The 18,349-nt window shown below is 42.3% G+C and overlaps 2 protein-coding genes across 2 annotated transcripts; one reads left to right on the forward strand and one right to left on the reverse strand.

The window, feature by feature from the left end:
- Positions 1-247: 247 nt before the first annotated feature.
- Positions 248-12,271, forward strand: LOC139218175 (brain-enriched guanylate kinase-associated protein). The gene is made up of 6 exons (XM_070849733.1): positions 248-345; positions 3,266-3,427; positions 5,418-5,484; positions 7,163-7,270; positions 7,713-7,793; positions 10,856-12,271. Exons 1-6 carry the CDS (start codon positions 248-250, stop codon positions 12,269-12,271), a joined length of 1,932 nt encoding a protein of 643 aa, XP_070705834.1.
- Positions 12,272-15,275: 3,004 nt separating this feature from the next.
- rdh14b (retinol dehydrogenase 14b) lies at positions 15,276-17,904 on the reverse strand. Its single transcript, XM_070849063.1, has 2 exons — positions 17,388-17,904; positions 15,276-16,437 (listed from the first exon to the last, which is right to left on the reverse strand). The coding sequence occupies exons 1-2, from the start codon at positions 17,739-17,741 to the stop codon at positions 15,820-15,822; spliced, it is 972 nt and encodes a 323-aa protein (XP_070705164.1). The 5' UTR covers positions 17,742-17,904; the 3' UTR covers positions 15,276-15,819.
- Between the last annotated feature and the right edge of the window lie 445 nt (positions 17,905-18,349).

Consider the following 18,349-nt stretch of genomic DNA (forward strand, 5'->3'; position numbering starts at 1 on the left):
TTTCCCCTTGCCAAGGACAAAACTGGGGATTTTTTACATTTAAATGAGAATCGTTGCAAAACAAATATCGACTTTGTCCTTCAAGCAGGAACTATTAGCTACTAATAGTTGCCAACTTGTGTTTTTGCTTTGTTTGGCAGGGTCAACACAAGTAGAGCACTCAGTAACTCTGCAGGCCAGACTTAGCTGGTCTCCTTTGGGAAACTAACACACATGACGGCTGCCTGTGGTCAACCCCTATAAACACATGAGAGGGAAGGAACACAGACAAACCATGAAAAAGATATACATTGGCAAAACTGCCTTAAAAGTCCCCCGAAATGGCGGCAAACATCCGAAAAAGAGGTAAGACTGAAACTGTCAGACGCCATCTTTCCATCCGTCCTCGTTTTTATCTGTTTGTCCGTTCATCCGCCCACGAGGTGTCTCCTCTTGGCGCCCAGTGGTGCTAAAGCAGCCTCATCTCGCCTCTCCGAGCCCAGAAGTCGTGCTGCCTCGTCATCTCATCTCACCGGAATGAAAGCACTTATTATGTCTGACTCAGCTCCCAGGTCACTAATGGGAGGATTTTTCATCCCTGGAGCCACTTCACGTAAACTCATCCTATATCAAACAACAAACACCTGTATTCCCCTGCGAATCCCTGCCAATCAAAGATGAGCAGGAGGTGGGCTGCTGGGTAATGCAGCACTGAAATGCCAACCACTCTGTTGAGAAGTTCATTGAATCATTCTGTAAGCAGGTATCGTTTTACTCACTGATTTGGTTGTAGACATGGCAGCTTTCCACGTAAATCGTAATAATCACCTTAAAAATAAACAATATTAGAGACTAAGTGTAAAATGATGATTTCTAATTTAATGCATATCAAGAAAAGTATTTTCTTTATATAAGTATTTATAATACTGTATTTAATGGTGACTGCAGTTTTATTTGTACATCTCTTGATGCAGAGCTGTGCTGGAGGCAGAAATACTTAATTGTTTGAATTAAAAATAGAAAGTAGGCTACCACAGTTTTAGAAGCACAACTTAGCTAACTAGTAACCCTGAGAAAAGTACAACAAAACACTAAAACTAGGACAAAACTACATCACCAGTGGGGAATTTTAACCTTTTAAGAGCCGCTAACTTTAAAAGTGTTGTGTTCCTCTGAATTTAGTGAGTTTAGATGCTGCTTCAGTTTTTCTTTTCCTGTCAGGGAAATATATTTTGACTTTTTAGAGGCACAAATTAGCTCACTAGCAACCCTAAAAATAACTGTTCACTGAATATTTTTAGGGCCCTTTATTTGTCGTTTGTTTCCATGTTGTCTGTTGGAACTTGACAAGTTTGTAGCTGTGGCTTATTTGAGCTTGAAACATCAGCTAGCTAACACAGACTTTAGTTTTGCTAGCTACTGCAAGGACCATGATTTCTAATAGCAGCTATTACTGCTATGAAAAGAAAAGAGACATCACAAGAAAAACATGGCCACAAAATTTAAATTCAGGCACTTGAACTTTTGTGTAAACTTCCATCTAAATAGAGGCCAAAAAGCGATTCTTAAATTCCACCTCTAGGTTGTCACAAAACCTTCTTAGGAAGGACCGTGGTGCCTTCAAGGCCTGTGACATTGATGCTGAAAACCATGGTTCACATGCCTTCTCCTACCAACCAGTTATTTCCAGCTTATTTTAACCATGAATGTTTCCCCTTTTTATACCAAGAAATATTAGTTGCCTAAAATATGTCATACAACACCATAGAGTATCAGATCACACAACGCTCATTGGAGCAGTTTTTGGAGCACAAACAAAAAAAAACCACATGGCCTAATTTGTCATTTAGATATGAGAAGATATGAGAGCCAAGAAATTGTCTTTGACCCCACTCACTGAAATTCAAACCAACTGGCGAGGTTTCTGCCTCTGGAGCAGCTTTGTCTCTGAGAAAAAACCATTGTGCAGCACATATTTGCTTTATCTCCACCATAGGAATATGCTGATTAATATTTCTTATACAAGTGTCACGCACCTAAAATGGTACATTGTACAATGTACATTAAAAAGGGGAGAGAAAACAAAAGGAAAGCAAGCCAATACATCCTGTGTACATATTTGTCAAACCTATTGTATACCATTGGGTATTGCGTGGTCGGCGTGTCTGTGAATCAATTCACATCATTAATAACCTATTTGTATTATTTGTGTGACTGTCCAAAATTAATAATCCAGCTAAAGTGGTTTATAAGACAAAAAAAATCAACTAAAATTTTGAAAAAAATGAAGACAAATGGCCAGCGTGTTAATATCTAGTCATACTTGTAGCTCTATTTTTCATCCCACTGATTGCAAAATTATTATCCCTCATGTAAATGAGCTGGAAAATGGATGAAACCTCCACTGAAATCTTTGAAAGGAACCTGTCCCTGATTCCTTTTTTTTATATACTGTCTTTCTCAGCCACCAGCCTTCGTATCTATGATTTTGTTAAAAGAGAGAAAAAGAGACAAAGAGAGGATGTGAAAAGAGCGACGTGACCACATCTCCATCCACTCTCTGCTATCTGTTATCCGGCTGCAGATAGAGTCATTACCCTCCTTCCTCCATCTGTCCGTCAATACAGGGTCCATTAAGCCCAGCCGTGCACGCTCAGATCCATCACGGCAACAGACATTTCCTCTTTTCCCACTCACACTTGCCCTTTTATTAGATTGAAGCCCAGGTAATGCACATACTCTGAAAATAGTCATCACCGTGCTGTCTCTCTGAATTACATGTGGGGGGTATCGCTGTTCCGTAAATCTGAGCCTTCACAGTCTATCCATATGATGTATTAGAGTTCATTGGCTCATATTTCATCACAGATTACACCCTCCCTTATTTCAGTGGGACCAATCTTACTGATTATTGGGTTTCTGTGATGTGCTGCCGAGCTTTAATGCTGAAACAGAGATCTAATGCTCAAATATCTGATGACTTAAAAAGCTCCACATCCTTACTTACCCCTGCCTGGATTCTTAATTAGAGATCTGTGTTTTGGTCCCATGTTTTCTTCGTACAAAGCAGTTTCTCACACAACTTTTCTGCTTTTATCACCCTCTCATAATGTTCTCATCACCGCTGCATGGCCATTCAGGGGTACATTAAAAAGATATGTAGACCCTTATAAGTCAGTTTAGATACACATACACCCAAGTTACAAGCTCGTTTGCTCCATCATATGCCCTGAGCACAATCATCTGCTGTGTGTGTGTGTGTTTGTGTGTGTGTGTGTGTGTGTAGCTCATTGCTGGAGCAGAAGGAGGACTTGCGGAAAAGGCTTTCCTACACAACACACAAGCTGGAGCTGCTGCAGAGCGAGTTTGACTCCACACGGCAGTACCTGGAGACAGAGCTGCGCCGCGCCCAGGAGGAGCTGGACAAGTTTACTGATAAACTGCGCAGGTGGGCTTACGTACTTTTGAAATATCAATACAACAACACCCCAGAGACCAGGATTCTAAATCCTACTCAAAAGAGTACTCCACTGATTTAATATTGCACTCTCTACATTGTCTGACTCATGATGGACAGTTTAAACCAGAGATATCGTGTTTTTCAGTCCACACATTCTACTTTCTTGTCAAAACCTAACGCCTTCATTGCCCACAATGCAACTTGTTCGACAACGCTTGGCTAATAGATTCGTGTGTTACGCTAGTAGTGGTTAATGTTGCCTCAAGCTGAAGGGAGAAGCAGTTGGTAAACTTACCTCCACACCTCCCAGATGTTTTTTCAAGCTTGTACTTGTTAAACTCTCTTCAGGCCCAACGCACGCGGACTCAAATGACATCACTATGACATCGCTTGAGTCACTTTTTCAGACGCGCTTGATACAACTTTTTTCACCTATGCAGTAATACTCTGGGAGAACTGTAAATGAGTTCTCATTTAAGTAAAAGTGCAGAGGTATTATTAGCAAAGGGTATTTAAAGTGACACCGATTTTATTATTATTATTTTTTAAACTTTTAATACTGATGCATTAATGTATGAGGAGTTACTGCTGTAGCTGGTTAAGGTGAAGCTAGTTTTATTTTTCTAAAACAGTGATTTTAAACCTGAGGGTCAGGTTAATGGTTTCATCTTTAACAGTGAATTGTATTTTATGAGCTTGTTGTAATGTTTTTTTGTAGAATCTTTGTGTGAAAATTAGTTAGTGACAACACCTGTCAAATGAATGTAGTGGAGGAAAATGTACAACGAATCCCTCTGAAATATAGAACAGTAAAGAAGCTTAAAATGGAAATAGTACCTCAAAAATGTATTTAAGTACAATGAACAATAAATATCATAGAAGGCAAAGAAAAAGACTCCACAGAACATCAGAGTTTTGAGGAATTGTTTTGTTTCCTTGTTTATCGTTAAAACTCATCTCGACTGAAATCTGCATTGTCAGAGAAACCTGAGTACAGCAGGGGAAACATGGGCACACAGGGGACATAATGACAAAGACAGTTCAGTCACACTTGTGAATAGACGTATCCAAAACAGTCGCATCCAAGAGGCATTGTGTTTAAATTCATTCACTGGGATGACACATTCAGGTTCTCAGTGTGCTGCACTGAACTTTCAGATTTCAGTATTTACCCATGTGTAACTAAAGTTAGGTCCAGTGGTCCGTTCTGGCCCATTGAACAGCAGCTTTACAATTGAGGAGACATGTAATAAACAGTGGAAGTTTTAGGAGAGGAGACCCTCAAAGCCTAAATGAGAAGGACAGTATGTAACTCTTTCTCTCCTGGTGTGAGATTTGATGAAATGCAAGGCACAGTGATAAAAATGCATCAAGTTGTCTCACAGTGTATTGAGCAGTGTGTCAGTGCAGGATCTCAATAATCAAGTATTAGACAGGATGGTTTCACTGTCAACTAAAGACAAACATGAAACATAAAACTATGGGATTTAATATTGTCCACACCTGCCATTTGGATAATTGTGAGCACTGAAACAAAACATTTGTAAAGAAACCTGATGGAGTGTAACTATCTGAAACCTCAGGGAAAAAAAGCAAGATGTATAGAAAAACCATTTTGTGTGGCAGAGCTTTATCATTTCTTTAATCATCTTTGGACCTATTAGATTCATCTTGGGACCCCTAGGTTGGGATCCACTGGCATAGAGAGTGAGCAATTTTATCTGGAGCTCATCCAGTATGTCTCTGCCTTCTGGATCACAAATAACCGAACGAAACAGTCAGTGAATCACCATATCAGTAGAGTGCTATAAGTACTAAAAAGCGCAGCATGCAATATTGCTCTGACTTGTCTACTGCTGACCCTGCCAATATGCTTATTTTTTTAGTTTGGAGAGATTTCTGCCTGCAACTATAAACTGTATGGGTTTGTACAGACTATCATCTGTAAGTGAGCAATTTGGTTTATTGGGTTGTTTAGAATACAAAGCAGCTACTCGGCACTGCAGAGGATCAACCAAGATCTGGAGGAGAAGATCCACAGAGATGTAAGTGTTAAAGACTGTGTGTGTGTGTGTGTGTATTCATGTGAATTCCCATGCTTGCGGTTAAGCACCTGTAGACACAGAAGAAAGAGAAGCGCGTAAGGAAGTCATGGTGTTTAGACATGGAACAGAACACTTGGAGAGCCAATTTGAATATGAATATGCCCTGCTGTTGGTACCACTGACATTAATTATGGCTTATTACAATTGGCTGTCCTCCTTCCAGTGGCAGAGTGATAGCAAACCCATTGTTCCTCAGTGCACAGCACCTCACTTCATTTGTCAGACATTGCTTTTGCCGGTGGAAAGATACAATTAACTAGCCTGCCTGAGAACACTGTATGACAATCAGGTGTCTTTGCTGTTGAATAGACAGCTGAAAACTCAAACTGAATGCGTTTGTTACAGCACAAGATAATAGTCGTTACGTATGTTGTCGTGATTCCAGCGCTACAGCGGTGAGATAACAGGTTAATAAGGGGGTTGGAGGTCACCATGGCTTCTTGTGAGAAGAAAAATGGTCATTTTAAAAAAAAGAAAGAAATAACGACCGACAGCTTCTTTTTTTTCCTGGTGAATCGTCCCCATCAGTTTTTATTGATTCATCTCACGTATTCCCTCCTCGAGGGTGAGAGAGGTGCTGAGTAAGTCTACCTGTAAATCGTAAAGCTTGTTTACTCCAGAGGTGCCACAAACCCATCTGACCCCGTGGCCCTGCACAACTATAGAGAATGTAATTACAAGACAGATAAACACTGTGATATACTTTGAACGGGCTTCTACTCACACAGCTACAGGATGAAAAGTCTGAAGAGAGAAAGACCAGACTTTTGCAAACTCAAACCAACACAAGGCCACTTTTTTTTTTTTTTTTTAGTGCAGTTGCCACATACAAAACCAGCCTCAAAGTATTTTTTCGTGCTGTTTATGGACACTGACAGGAAATCAGCATGAAAGGCAGGAAGGAAGGAATTAAAACATCACACGAAATGCAAATTTGTCAAACAGCAAAGCAAAAAAGTGCTTCATGAAGACAAACCTGCACCTCTAGTAATATTCATCCTCACCAGCCAACAAAAAGAGGGAATTTACATGTGTGGAGTACACAGCTTACTGACGCCATGGATTCTTGGTTACCCATAGAAACCAGAAAAAATCAGCTACGGCATCTCTTGCCGCCACTTTAACACTATCAATGTGTGAAGTTGCTAAGTGTCTCTGTATCCATCCTGTATTCATAGTTAGAGCCATGATCTCATGCACAAACATCTACAGAAATAAGACCCTGTTTACGTTCCACGTTTGTCAGAGTACCAGTTTTAATGGAAAAAAAAAGTTTTGAAAGCTGCTCTTTTAAAGCCTCATATCAATGAGATTTTATTTTGTTTAACATTTTTTTAAATGATTTGGTTTGGGGTTTATTTGCTCGAGTCTCCGTTGCTGAATCCTGTTTCATTTGGAGAGAAAAATACCTCCAGTAACAAAATCATCAAACCACATATCCAGTGACAAAATATCAATAATAAACCTGGACACAGATGAGTCATGGCAAATGTGCTCAGTGATGTGAATTACCGTATTGGACTGATGAGTGTTGTTCTGACGGAGAGCTTTGCAGATCAATGCGAAAGTCTCCTTTTCCGTGCTGGGGATTTCTAAAACTTTTGTCTTGTCTTGTCAGTCTCAGCACCACGACGATGAGAAGCGAGCGCTGAGCAGAGAGATCATCGTCCTCAACAACCACCTGATGGAGGCGAAACTCACCATCGAGAAACTACGGGAGGACAATGTAAGAGCCTCTTTCTATTTTCAGCCCTAGAGGGTAAAAATACGGCCTTACGTTACCTTGTCCACTGTCTGTGGTGGTGAATTCCTGCCTTGAACAACAAGAATCTGCTTAATTTTACGTAACTATTTTGTTATAATACGTCATTCTTAATAAAAAGAAATGAATAATGAGGAATTGCCCTTTTGTTATTGCTTGGCTAAGGTTATCATGGTAAAACTCATCAAATACAAGCATTTAGAGACACTGTCTTTCTGATTAACCTTTATAATGCCGCACAAAAGCAACACAAAATATGATGTTTGCAGCAATTAACAGTTTGATTTTCAGTTTCAGGCAAAGTAAGTTGAGGGGGTCGAAGTAAAGTGAGATCTAATCGGTGTAGATGATGATAATACTCACCAACACTCTTGTCTTCCCTTTGTGGTCATGTTGTTCTCAACAGGACCTGTACAGAAAGGACTGTAACCTGGCTGCTCAGCTTCTCCAGTGCAACAAAGCTCTTTACAGGGCCCAGCTCTCTGAGGTGAGCTCCACACAGACTCTGGGTCTAAGTATCAAGCTCAAATCTTATCTATTTATTAATTTATGTTGAATTTAGTGCAACTTGCCTTTTCTAGTCAAACATTTTTACCTCTTTCATCGAATGTATTAAGATTTCAATCACATGAAACCCCGAAGAGTGTAATAGTAGAATACATTTAAATTTCAAACTAGAGGTGACCTTTATGCTCTGACATTTGATGTGAATAATCATGTCTAAGAGACACACTGAGAATTTATCAGCACAATAGTATCCAAGTAAAAGGGAAGGATTTGGTGAAATGGCTGTGATTTGTGGGGAAGAGGAGATGTGAGCGAGATGTTTCTAAGATGAATTTTTTCAGCTAATGAAACAAGACTGGCAAAAAGGAAAAAGAAAAAGTGCTGCCTGGACTGTAGCTGAAGGTCATCTTGCCCTTTGTGAGGTGGGAGAGATAAGGGACGAGACATGGTGGAGCTGTGAATGCTGTGGTTCACGGGAAGATTAGAACTAAAGTTACATTTTTGGCTAAATAACCTTCACCGGAGAGAAGTGAAAGAGGCAAGGATTCGTGAAGTTGGCAGCTAATAGATCATATATAACATGCTTTTATCCTGAGAAAAAAGACACCATCTACAAAATGATTTGCTTTATAAAGTAGTTTTACTTTGAAAGCCATGATTGCTATGGTCATGGAATAAAAAAGCGTCTGTGTTTGACAGTATACTACACCTATTGTATATTACATTTGCTATTTGCCCATTTACATTTATATGAATTATTGAAACGACTACATTTCCATTACATTATTACAATATCATTATTGTAACTTTTTTTTATTGGCACTCTTACTTTTTTAGGTTTAAAGGTTACATAACTGTGCTTTTCGTTGAATATACATCCTTACCTGCAAACTAAGGTGCTGTGGCATACATTTGTCGATTTAATTTGTGTCAAATAAGAGAAATATGACAAAGAATTTACAAATAGGCATTGTTATCGAAATCTTTTGGCCTTTATCTGAAATATGACATGGGCTTTGGTATGACAACGGGTGAGACAGGAGTCTGAAGTAAACCAGAGCTCTGGAGTCTCTCTCCTCCTGTCACTCACTAAGCTGCAAAGTCAGAATGTAATTATACTGCACAGAGTCTAGTAATCATGTAATTGTTTGACAGTGATTAAGCATGAAGGGCTACGGAAACTACTTCAAGGCAAATTGTGCACTGATGTGAGGGACAGTTAACTGTTCAAGGAGCTAAAACTACAGTATGTAGCAAAATGTAAATGGAGAGAGAGAGAGAGTGCACCGCAGCCTTGTCACGCTACCCCGCCGTTGCTTGTAAAAAGAGGTGCATGTGGGTATTGACAAGTGTTTTAACACCAAGCCAGCTTGGCGCCACTTTCCGCTGCATCAGCCCTGGGCCTTGTGCCTCGCCCATGTGACAAGGGTAGATTTTAAAGCTGGCAAGCGTCCACGAGGTTATAGAATGCCTCTCCACGTTTTGCCCATATGGCTGAATGGAAATATCAATGCAAACTGCAGTTGGTTGTGTGAAAAAAAAAAAAAAATCCCCCTACACACATACAGCACACTCAAACGCATGCACACCCTCGCTGTACGGATATGCGGGCATACTGCCAGGCATAATGGGGGTCATAGGCTATACATGCACTCACTGTATGTCCAGCGGTTTGCTGGATCTGTGGGCGGGAGCTAATCGAAAGCATATTGATGAATGGTGCTGCAGCATTTTTGAGAAGTGCAGTGGCTCTTCAGTGCCTACTGAAGTGCCTCAGTCATTTGTTTTGCTGCAAAACAAGCACAGAGAGGGTAAAAACAATTGGGCTCGGATCTGTGAACGCCGCATAAAAGATAATTGTGATCTTGTTCAAAACAAGCTCAAATGAAAAATATGTGGACAGTAATTAAGCGGCATTTAGTTTGGTCCAAGTTGTAATAAAACTGTTATGATAAAATGTCTTTTCATGTTCTCTGTGGTGTTTGTCTTTTCTCTATCTACAAAGTTATAATTAGCTTGGCTCTCATTGCCAATTAGGAACAACTGACTAGATTCCTGTTGATGATGTGCTGGCTTAATGCTTGTTGCTATGGAGAGGCTCAGATAGTCTATGGAGGCTTTTTTGTTGATAAAATAGAGCAATGTCCTTCTTTTTCAATGACGCCGACTCATGTCCTCTTCATTCTCACATACATTTGTCTCTTTTGGCAATTGTCACTGAAAATGACACTTTGATTTTACTGTAGTGACAAACACAATGTTTCCAGTCAAATCAGGTAAATGCAGAGGTGTATGTTTATGATGCGGTGTGACACACTGACATACATTCTGCAGTGCACAAGGACAGAAGCGCTTGTATGACAACATACTGTAGCATGAGCCAGATATCATTCTACAAATATATGCGATAAAATCTTTGGCTGTCAATCTAAAAAGGTGGCCTAGGTCGCACTGATTTAGACATTTGGCGACCAAAGACAACCCGTGGCAAAATACTGACGCTACTGTCGGAAAGTGACGCTACGACCCGCGCACATAAACCAAACAATCAGAATACGACGTAAAACGACAAAGAACATGACAGTTTTTAGTAAAGACAAAAGGCAGGAAACACATTCACGAACCAAAATGACAGAAGTTTTGTTTTGTTTTTTTGATCTAGCTTTTGTGACGCAATACGCAATAAAAGAATTTTAAAAAAGTACAAAAGCAACTGACAGGACAGGACAGGGAGCAGCAAATAGCACAAAGAAACCAGGCACAAAACATAAGCATGCTGTTAAAAAGTACAAACCATGTATGTATGTATGTAATGATGTGTATTTATTCAGACTATTTCATATTTACATAGAATATTTTATGACAATTTGACAAATCTATGACAAAAACCTCTCAAAAACCTCTCAAAAACCTTCTCAAAATATCAAAATATTATCAGCAGACCAAGTATTGAGCTCATGCTACAGTACAGCTCCATTTGTTGGCACTGCGACACTTATATCACCTGTTTTCCTGCCCTTCTCTTTTCTCTGACACTTCTAGCTGCCTGCTGATTTTCAGGAGCGACTGACCATGCACATGGAGGAGGAGTCTCCTCTCTGTCACACCTACTCCGACACTGTCCCGGCCTCTCTCATTGCCAAAGTGCTCGAGAAGCCGGACGAGGCCTGCAGCAGCAGCCAGGCCTCCCGCTCCCCCAGCCCCCAAACCCAGGACCACGCCTTTATCTTGGAGAGCCTGGGACCAGGAGAGCGGCTGGGGCTCCGTGCAGCCTACAAATCTGACCTGTACAGTAGCGACACGGCCCTGTACTGCCCTGATGACCGGCATCGTGAGCGGAGGCCCAGCATGGACCTTCACGGTCAGAGGAAGCTGATATACGGGCCCCAAAACTCCACCGACAGCAACCCTGAGGAGGGTTCGGTGGGGTTGAGGGCTGGCTTCTCCCAGGAGCACTTTGCTAAGTTCCCCGCCACACTGGGTGCAGGCTCCAGCTCCTACTCCAGCTTCAGTGGAGGGGGGTCAGAAGACAAAGGCAACGGCCCGCCAAGCAGTGCAGCTTCCTCCCCGCGCCACCATTCCCTCTACATGGACTGGAGAGATGCAGGGGACTATGAGAGAAAGAGTGACTCATCCTGGGAGAGGGACAGTCCAAGAGGCTTTGCCAATGCTCATCCCTTCCAGCAGACGGAGCTGAGCCACCACCAGAATGGCAGCTCGCCCGTCTACAGCCGCACCATGTCCTCCTGTTTCAGTGAGCCCTATGAGCCACTCCCTCCCTCTTCTTCCCCAAGTGTCGCCTACGGAGACAGTCGTCGAGGCAGCACATTAGCCCCCGAGGAGGAGGAGCTGATTGGCCGATGGAGACAGCTGAGTGTGGAGGACTTAAGTGCCCACACCTACCGCAGCCCAGGTCGGGCCTCACCTTACAGCTTCTCAGAGCAGCACTTCTCCGTCCGGCCGGCCAAGATCCGACTCGGGCCGCTCTACAGCAGCTTCCAGGAGGGGGCTGACTACTACCATCACGGGGTCGGTGCCATGGACCCAGTGTGGGTAGCCGCCAGTCCCAGCCCCGAGTGCAGCCCAGGGCTGCGGCAGGCTCACAGCCAAGCCCACCTGTACCGAGGCGAGGACAGCCAGGAGTCAGAGCACAGCCTCTACCACTCAGGGAGCTCCAAAGACAGGGAGGGTAATGTGGCAGCGGGCGGCCAGAGCACGGATTATGTGGACCCCAGCCCCAACAGCTCCACTGAGTCCCTGAACCAGAGGACCCTGGAGATGGCCACGGAGCTGCAGCACTACCAAGTGGAGATGCACAGTCTGCCTGCACAGCCGAGCCAGTCGCCACCGCCGGCCCCACCCCCTCCTCCTCCCTACAACCAAAAATTTGGCTCCCTGGGACTCTCCAGGAAGGACAGTCTGACCAAGGCCCAGCTTTATGGAACACTTCTGAACTGAAGGACTTTCCAATCAGGTTTCTTCTTTGATAGGATGCCAGACGCACGGCCCTGCTATGTCCAGCTACACCTTCTGTTAGCCTGATCATTTTGATCGAAAAATGGTTTGAATAGCAGCCGGGGGCCAAATAATTCAGAGTCACAGACATGTAACTATTGCTGATTATTTAAAAGCTTTGATTGTCTGGCAGTGGTTTGCAACAGTTTACACTACATTTGTCCTGGGCTAGTGGGTCGTGTTGGAAGAGTTGGATGTGGGGCAGTAGTAGGGCGGAGAGGCGCTGAAGCGGCCCGTAACATTTGTAAGAATGTGTATGTATTTAAATTACAAATGTATAAATATTTACTTATAACTGAAAATTGAGTGATATATTTTGTATGTAGCTGTAAGCAAGAAATAAATCCAAAACAATCAAACAAAATGCAAATCTACTTGAGAAGCCTGCAACTTGTATATAAATTAAAAACTGCCAATCCTATATTCAAAAACTCAGAGAGGTATTTTAATTGGGAATCGATGCCCGTATAAACTGCACATACGTTTGTTTTGGTCATTATTTTTAATCGACTGAAACAGCGTTGGCCTTGTGAGGATTTAAATGTGAATGTTGAACATAGGAAGACAACAAAAACTAATCACTTAAATGAGAGAAATCCGTTTTGTTTTTCTTCTGTTGATTGAATTTGACAGTATCGGTGGGTGTGTTATGTTGTTATTGATGGAACGTTTTTGAGACCTGTCTTCGCAGTCAGTATTATTTGATTTTTGCTCTTCTCTATCCCACGGAGAGGTTTTTTTCCTGCCCCCATTCTACCTCAGATTTGAATGCCGACACCCCATCAAGCCACTGTAAACCCCCGTTTCTTTGACAACAATGCATGTTTATATATTTTGGTTGTTTTGTTCGCCTAATAAAGCACAAATTATACATAAAAGCTCCAAGCCTTCCTTCAATGCTCAGATGTCGCCGTGTGGGAGCGTGTGAAAGAGACGTCACACGTTAATGTCTGTGTGATCGGCTGTTGCTTTAAGATAATAACGTGTCTGCTGATCCACGGCGTTGAGTCGAGTGATTTACAGAGAGGGAGACTCCTCATCAGTCAAACTCACGTTGCTGCAGCCATGTGGTGCGTGTGCCTGCTGAGTCACTACGAAGCCCTGCTTTATCACTGTTGTGAATTTAAAAATAGGTTAGTAGAGAAGCTTTTTTTTTTGCCAAGATCAGCAAACTCAAACCAGAAAGTTTATTTTTGTCTTCCAAAGAGTCATCATGGAAGTACTATGAGGAAATGTTTGTTATACTGAGACTTTTAGTGATATTAAAACACACTAAATAACAGCTAATACTCAGCACAAGGCAGTCATTGCTCTTCTGCTGTGTATTGCAAGTGTCATGCTGGTACTAAAATACCTAAATATGTACCTTTTTTTTTTTTATGAAACTGTGCCAGAGACCTGCTGATTTACCTATTTTATGTAAATATATTGCAATGAGGTGTAGGGCCAAAACAAGTAGTCCAGTGTTTGCCAGTCCTGGTCCTGGAGGCCCACTGCCCTGCATGTTTAGGACGTTTCCCTGCTCCATCACACCTGACTCGAATGAATGAATCGTTATCAAGATTCAGCAGAGCTGGATGATGAGCTGATCATTTGAATCAGGTGTGTTGGAGCAGGGAAACATCTAAAGCAAGCAGGGCAATTTTTTTGGCAATCAATTATTGGTTTTATCAAGCAGAAACATTTACTGGCTTCAGCCTCTTGCAGCTTTTCTTTGTTGTAAATTGAACATCTTTCAGTTTTGCACTGTTGGTTAGACAAAACAAGATATTTGAAGACCTTGGATTCAGCATTTTCTGACAGCTTGTAGGCTAAGCGATTAGTTGTTTAATCTAAAAAAAAAAGAAAAAATAACTGAGCACCCCGCCAGCTCACCGGGTAGCGCGCATGCCATTAAGACTGAGACTCTCTACTCTCACTGTTTATAAAAGCAGAAAATGCCAAAAAATAATCAGAAGAAATAAATAATAATGAAAATAAATCGCTAGCTTCAGCCCCATTGAGGTCTTACCTTTATTTACTGAAACCGTCAGTCAAAAATAATAATTTGCTGCTTTTCTATATCTTATGCAATTGTTAACAGAATCTTTTTGGCTCTTGAGCTGTAGATTGGACTAAAAAAAGCACACCTGGGCTTTAAGAAACTGTGATTGTGAGAAATTAGATCGTTGTGACAATCATTGGCAGGCTAATCGTTGATGAAAATAATTATGAGTTGCTGGCATAAATTCAGTCAACCCTCTATATTCAGCATTATTAGCAGACAGTTGTTATATTGGCATATATATATATATATATATATAGATAGATATAGATAGAGGACACTTATCTGTTTCATTAATTTTCCTTTCATTCAGTCTTGTGCACTTGTGCATCTGAATTTCTCGCTGTTGATCTTGCTGCATCTCCTCTCATCCTCTCATCCTTCGTGCCGAGGTGTGAGGAGATTTACATGCGAGACTGAATCCATCTAGAGGAGGGAGCCGGCAGCATCTCACTGATCTGCATTGTCAACCTTATTGTTCCAGCTCCTCCAGACAAAGCAGCACGCATTTACACTTCAAACACATCAACAGAGGGAAACTAGATTAACAGCCACACTGCAAAATACATGCACAGATTTAGCATTCAAGTACAATAGCTGAACTAGAAATGGATATGCTTTTCAAGGCGCTCTGAGGGAAAGGTGAGAACTCAGCTTGGCTTTCATGAATGCAATGGGGGTGATGAGTTCTTTCCTTTTGATCTTGATATGTGTGAATCTTGGTCAGGCCACTTGGATAAAAAAAAAAAAAAAAAAAAAAAAAAAGACAGCAAGCAATGGTGCCATCTACGATTTGTATTCTTGAACAAAGACCAGCCGGGGTTGCTGGGTACAGAAAATTAGTCAGTTTTAGTAATAACTTCCACTGAAATGTTGATTTGAAGGTAGTTTTGACACCTGCTCTGTTAGTTTACAAGCCCTTCAGTTACTGCATCACAGCTTTCTCCATTTCACCGATTTCTTAAATGTTGTATAAACGAACAGCTTTTTCCGTAACCAGGGTAGGGGATTAGAGAAACCTCATTTCCCCAGGAAAACGCAGATTCCTTAACCATGTATGCAGGTAACCATTTTTTATTGGCTTTTTACATGTACACATGTGCATGGCAGGTGAAGTTACTGCAGAGCAAGTAGATTAGGAGAAATCATCGTTTCCCAAAGCGATGCTTCTTCCACATTTCTTAAAATCAGAGCTTTCTCTTATCAAACCACTGCAATGTACACTCAGAGCACTCTTGCTTAGTCACTTAATTTACACACTTCATTGGCTGAATATGCCATTAAATTAAATGATCACATCCCCAAGGTGGAAATAAGTCTTTCCACAAGCCACCTCCTGCAGAGCCGAATCTGTCGGGCTGCTTAAACATTTCATCCAAGAGCACATAACCACATATGGGCCCCCCCCCCCCACCCTGCCAGAACTGTCCACAGAAGAGGACTCTGCTCAGTCAGCGAGCCCAACCATCCTCCTGCTTATGTCCCACAGTTTCTTGGCTGCCTGGTCATCTGTAGCTTTGGCCATCAGCTCCTCCTCCTCACAGTTAGCGAAACACTTCCCCGACACTCCCTCCACCTCAGGGGAGCAGGCCAGATAGAGAGGAGTCTGGGCCCCCTCCAGTGGACTCTTGAAAAAGACCAGTGAGGCAAGGTGGAACAGCGGCTTTGCCAGGAAGGGGATTTGTACGTGCCTGCCTAGGCCGGTCCTCACGATGCCCGGGGTGAGAGCGTTGACCGTGACCCCCGTTCCCTCCAGCTGGCGCGCCAGTTCGAGCGTAAACAGCAGGTTGGCCAGCTTGCTCTGACTGTAGCAGAAAGCCTTATTGTAGTTATTTTCACTATTCAAGTCATCGAAGTTGATGTGGCCGTATTTGTACAGCTTGGAGGAAACCACGACGATGCGGCTGGGAGACGAGGTCTTCAGGAGGTCCAGCAGGAGGTGAGTGAGGAGGAAGTGACCCAGGTGATTCACACCGAGCTGCATCTCAAATCCATCCTCTGTCTTGGTGTAGGGACACTGGTAGACACCTGCATTGTTGATGAGCACGTCAATCTTGGATTCCTCCTAGAGGGTCAGAGAAATTTAAATCAGTTAAGACTCCACACTTTCAACTTAATATCACATTAAAGACTAATGCACTGTTTGTATTTTATGTGTTTTAAACATTTAATGACAGATCTTCACAGTGTACCTGCTTTTATTACAGCAATGATTCATTCCTTTGGGGAAAAAGTGAGGTCTTACAAGAGACACCCAGTGGTTATAAGTGGTAAATGTTGTCTCATGGCAAAGGAAAACATTGGGTGTATGTGTGTAGCATTGATGCTAGTAAGTTCAGTATGGAATAATATGCTATTATGATTATATATTCATCATGAAAAGAGCTAGACATTAATATATTTGTTGAGTGTAAAGCTGCAACGGTTAGTCCATCAATCCATAAATAGATCAACTATATTGATTCATCTTTTAAGTGTATTTTTAAGACAATAGGTCAAATATCTGAAGGTTTCAGATTCCCAGATGTAAGAATGTGCTGCTTTTACATCATAGTAATGTATATATTTATGGGTTTTGGACCGTTTTTTGGAAAAGATAGACATTTAAACACGATACGTTGGACTTTGGGATGAGATTTCACTGTGTTCTAGTGTTTTACACACAAAGAGGATTAATCAAAGTGTAGAACCGGCAGAATAATCAACAATAAAATATACAGTCTGACTTACTACTGAATAAAGCCTTCAAAGTCTTAATTGACATGTTACAAAAAAAGATTCCCATATCAATATTCAGCCAAACTTTCTAGCTAGTGGATGCTGCCAGACTTCTACATGCTGGCAATAATCTGACAGGTGATCAGCCTAAAGTTCAGCACCACGGACAGTCACCTGGCAGATCAGATACAGTAGCTGTGCTGTGGACCTGACAACAGCTGGAATGAACCAGACACCAAATAAAGTGTTCATTCAGCAGGCCTATTTTCTCACACCTGCTTTCCCATTTCAACTTACCTCATTGATTTCCACGCAAAATTGTCTGACTGATGTAAGAGACGCCAGGTCCAGGTGTTTGATGACCACCTCCCCCTGTTCTGGTCCCGCTTGTTTCTTGATGTCCTCAGCTGCCTCCGCGGCGCTCCGCAGGTCTCTACAGGCCATGATGACCCGGGCATGGAGCTTCAGCAGCTCCCCGGCCAGGGCCTTCCCTATCCCGCTGTTAGCCCCGGTGACGATGACCGTCTTTCCTCGCATGGTGTCGGGCGAATAGCGGAGCAGCTCCACAGGTTTCTGCCGAGGGAACAAGCGTCGCATAAGGAGCAGCACCCCACCGCCGACAACAGCGGCTATCAGCACCGCAGTGGACATGAAAGCACCGGCAGCAGGTCAGCAGGGACAAGTTCTCCGGGTGCCGCGGAGTGTTATGTGTTCAAGTTACAAAAGCACCCCGGAAACACTTCCTACGCAAGTGTGTAAACTTTACGTTACACTTGACATTGTTGGCATTGTATATTATGAAGTTAATATTTTTACATACCAACGCATGAGCTAACGAAGCCAACGGCGTGAAGGCAAACAAACAGGCACACAGACAAACAGGCCAAAGGTCGCAGCGCAGCAGTGTTGCTAAAGCTAGCAGGCTAACTATGCTAGCAAGGCTAGCTGCAACTACTTCCGGGGTGTACTTGTAACCGAACCATATTACACGTTTTACTAAATGCAACGTTACACCAGTTTTAAAACGTCCTGCCCGTCGAAGTCATAATAAATGGTTTTATGTTTAAAAGGATAAAGTATCGGGGTTATTCAGATAGCCACCTTTTAAGCATGTATACTGCAAACTAGAATGATTCATTTTCTTCTCAGAAATAATGTCTTTCCACAGCTAGTCTGGTTTACTACTTTGTGTGCTATTATTAGCCACTAGGTGGCGCTGTAGGAACATAAAACAAGGGCAGCAGGCCAAAAGCCCTTTT

Source organism: Pempheris klunzingeri, chromosome 18, assembly GCF_042242105.1.
Source record: "Pempheris klunzingeri isolate RE-2024b chromosome 18, fPemKlu1.hap1, whole genome shotgun sequence".
Lineage (NCBI taxonomy): Eukaryota > Metazoa > Chordata > Actinopteri > Acropomatiformes > Pempheridae > Pempheris > Pempheris klunzingeri.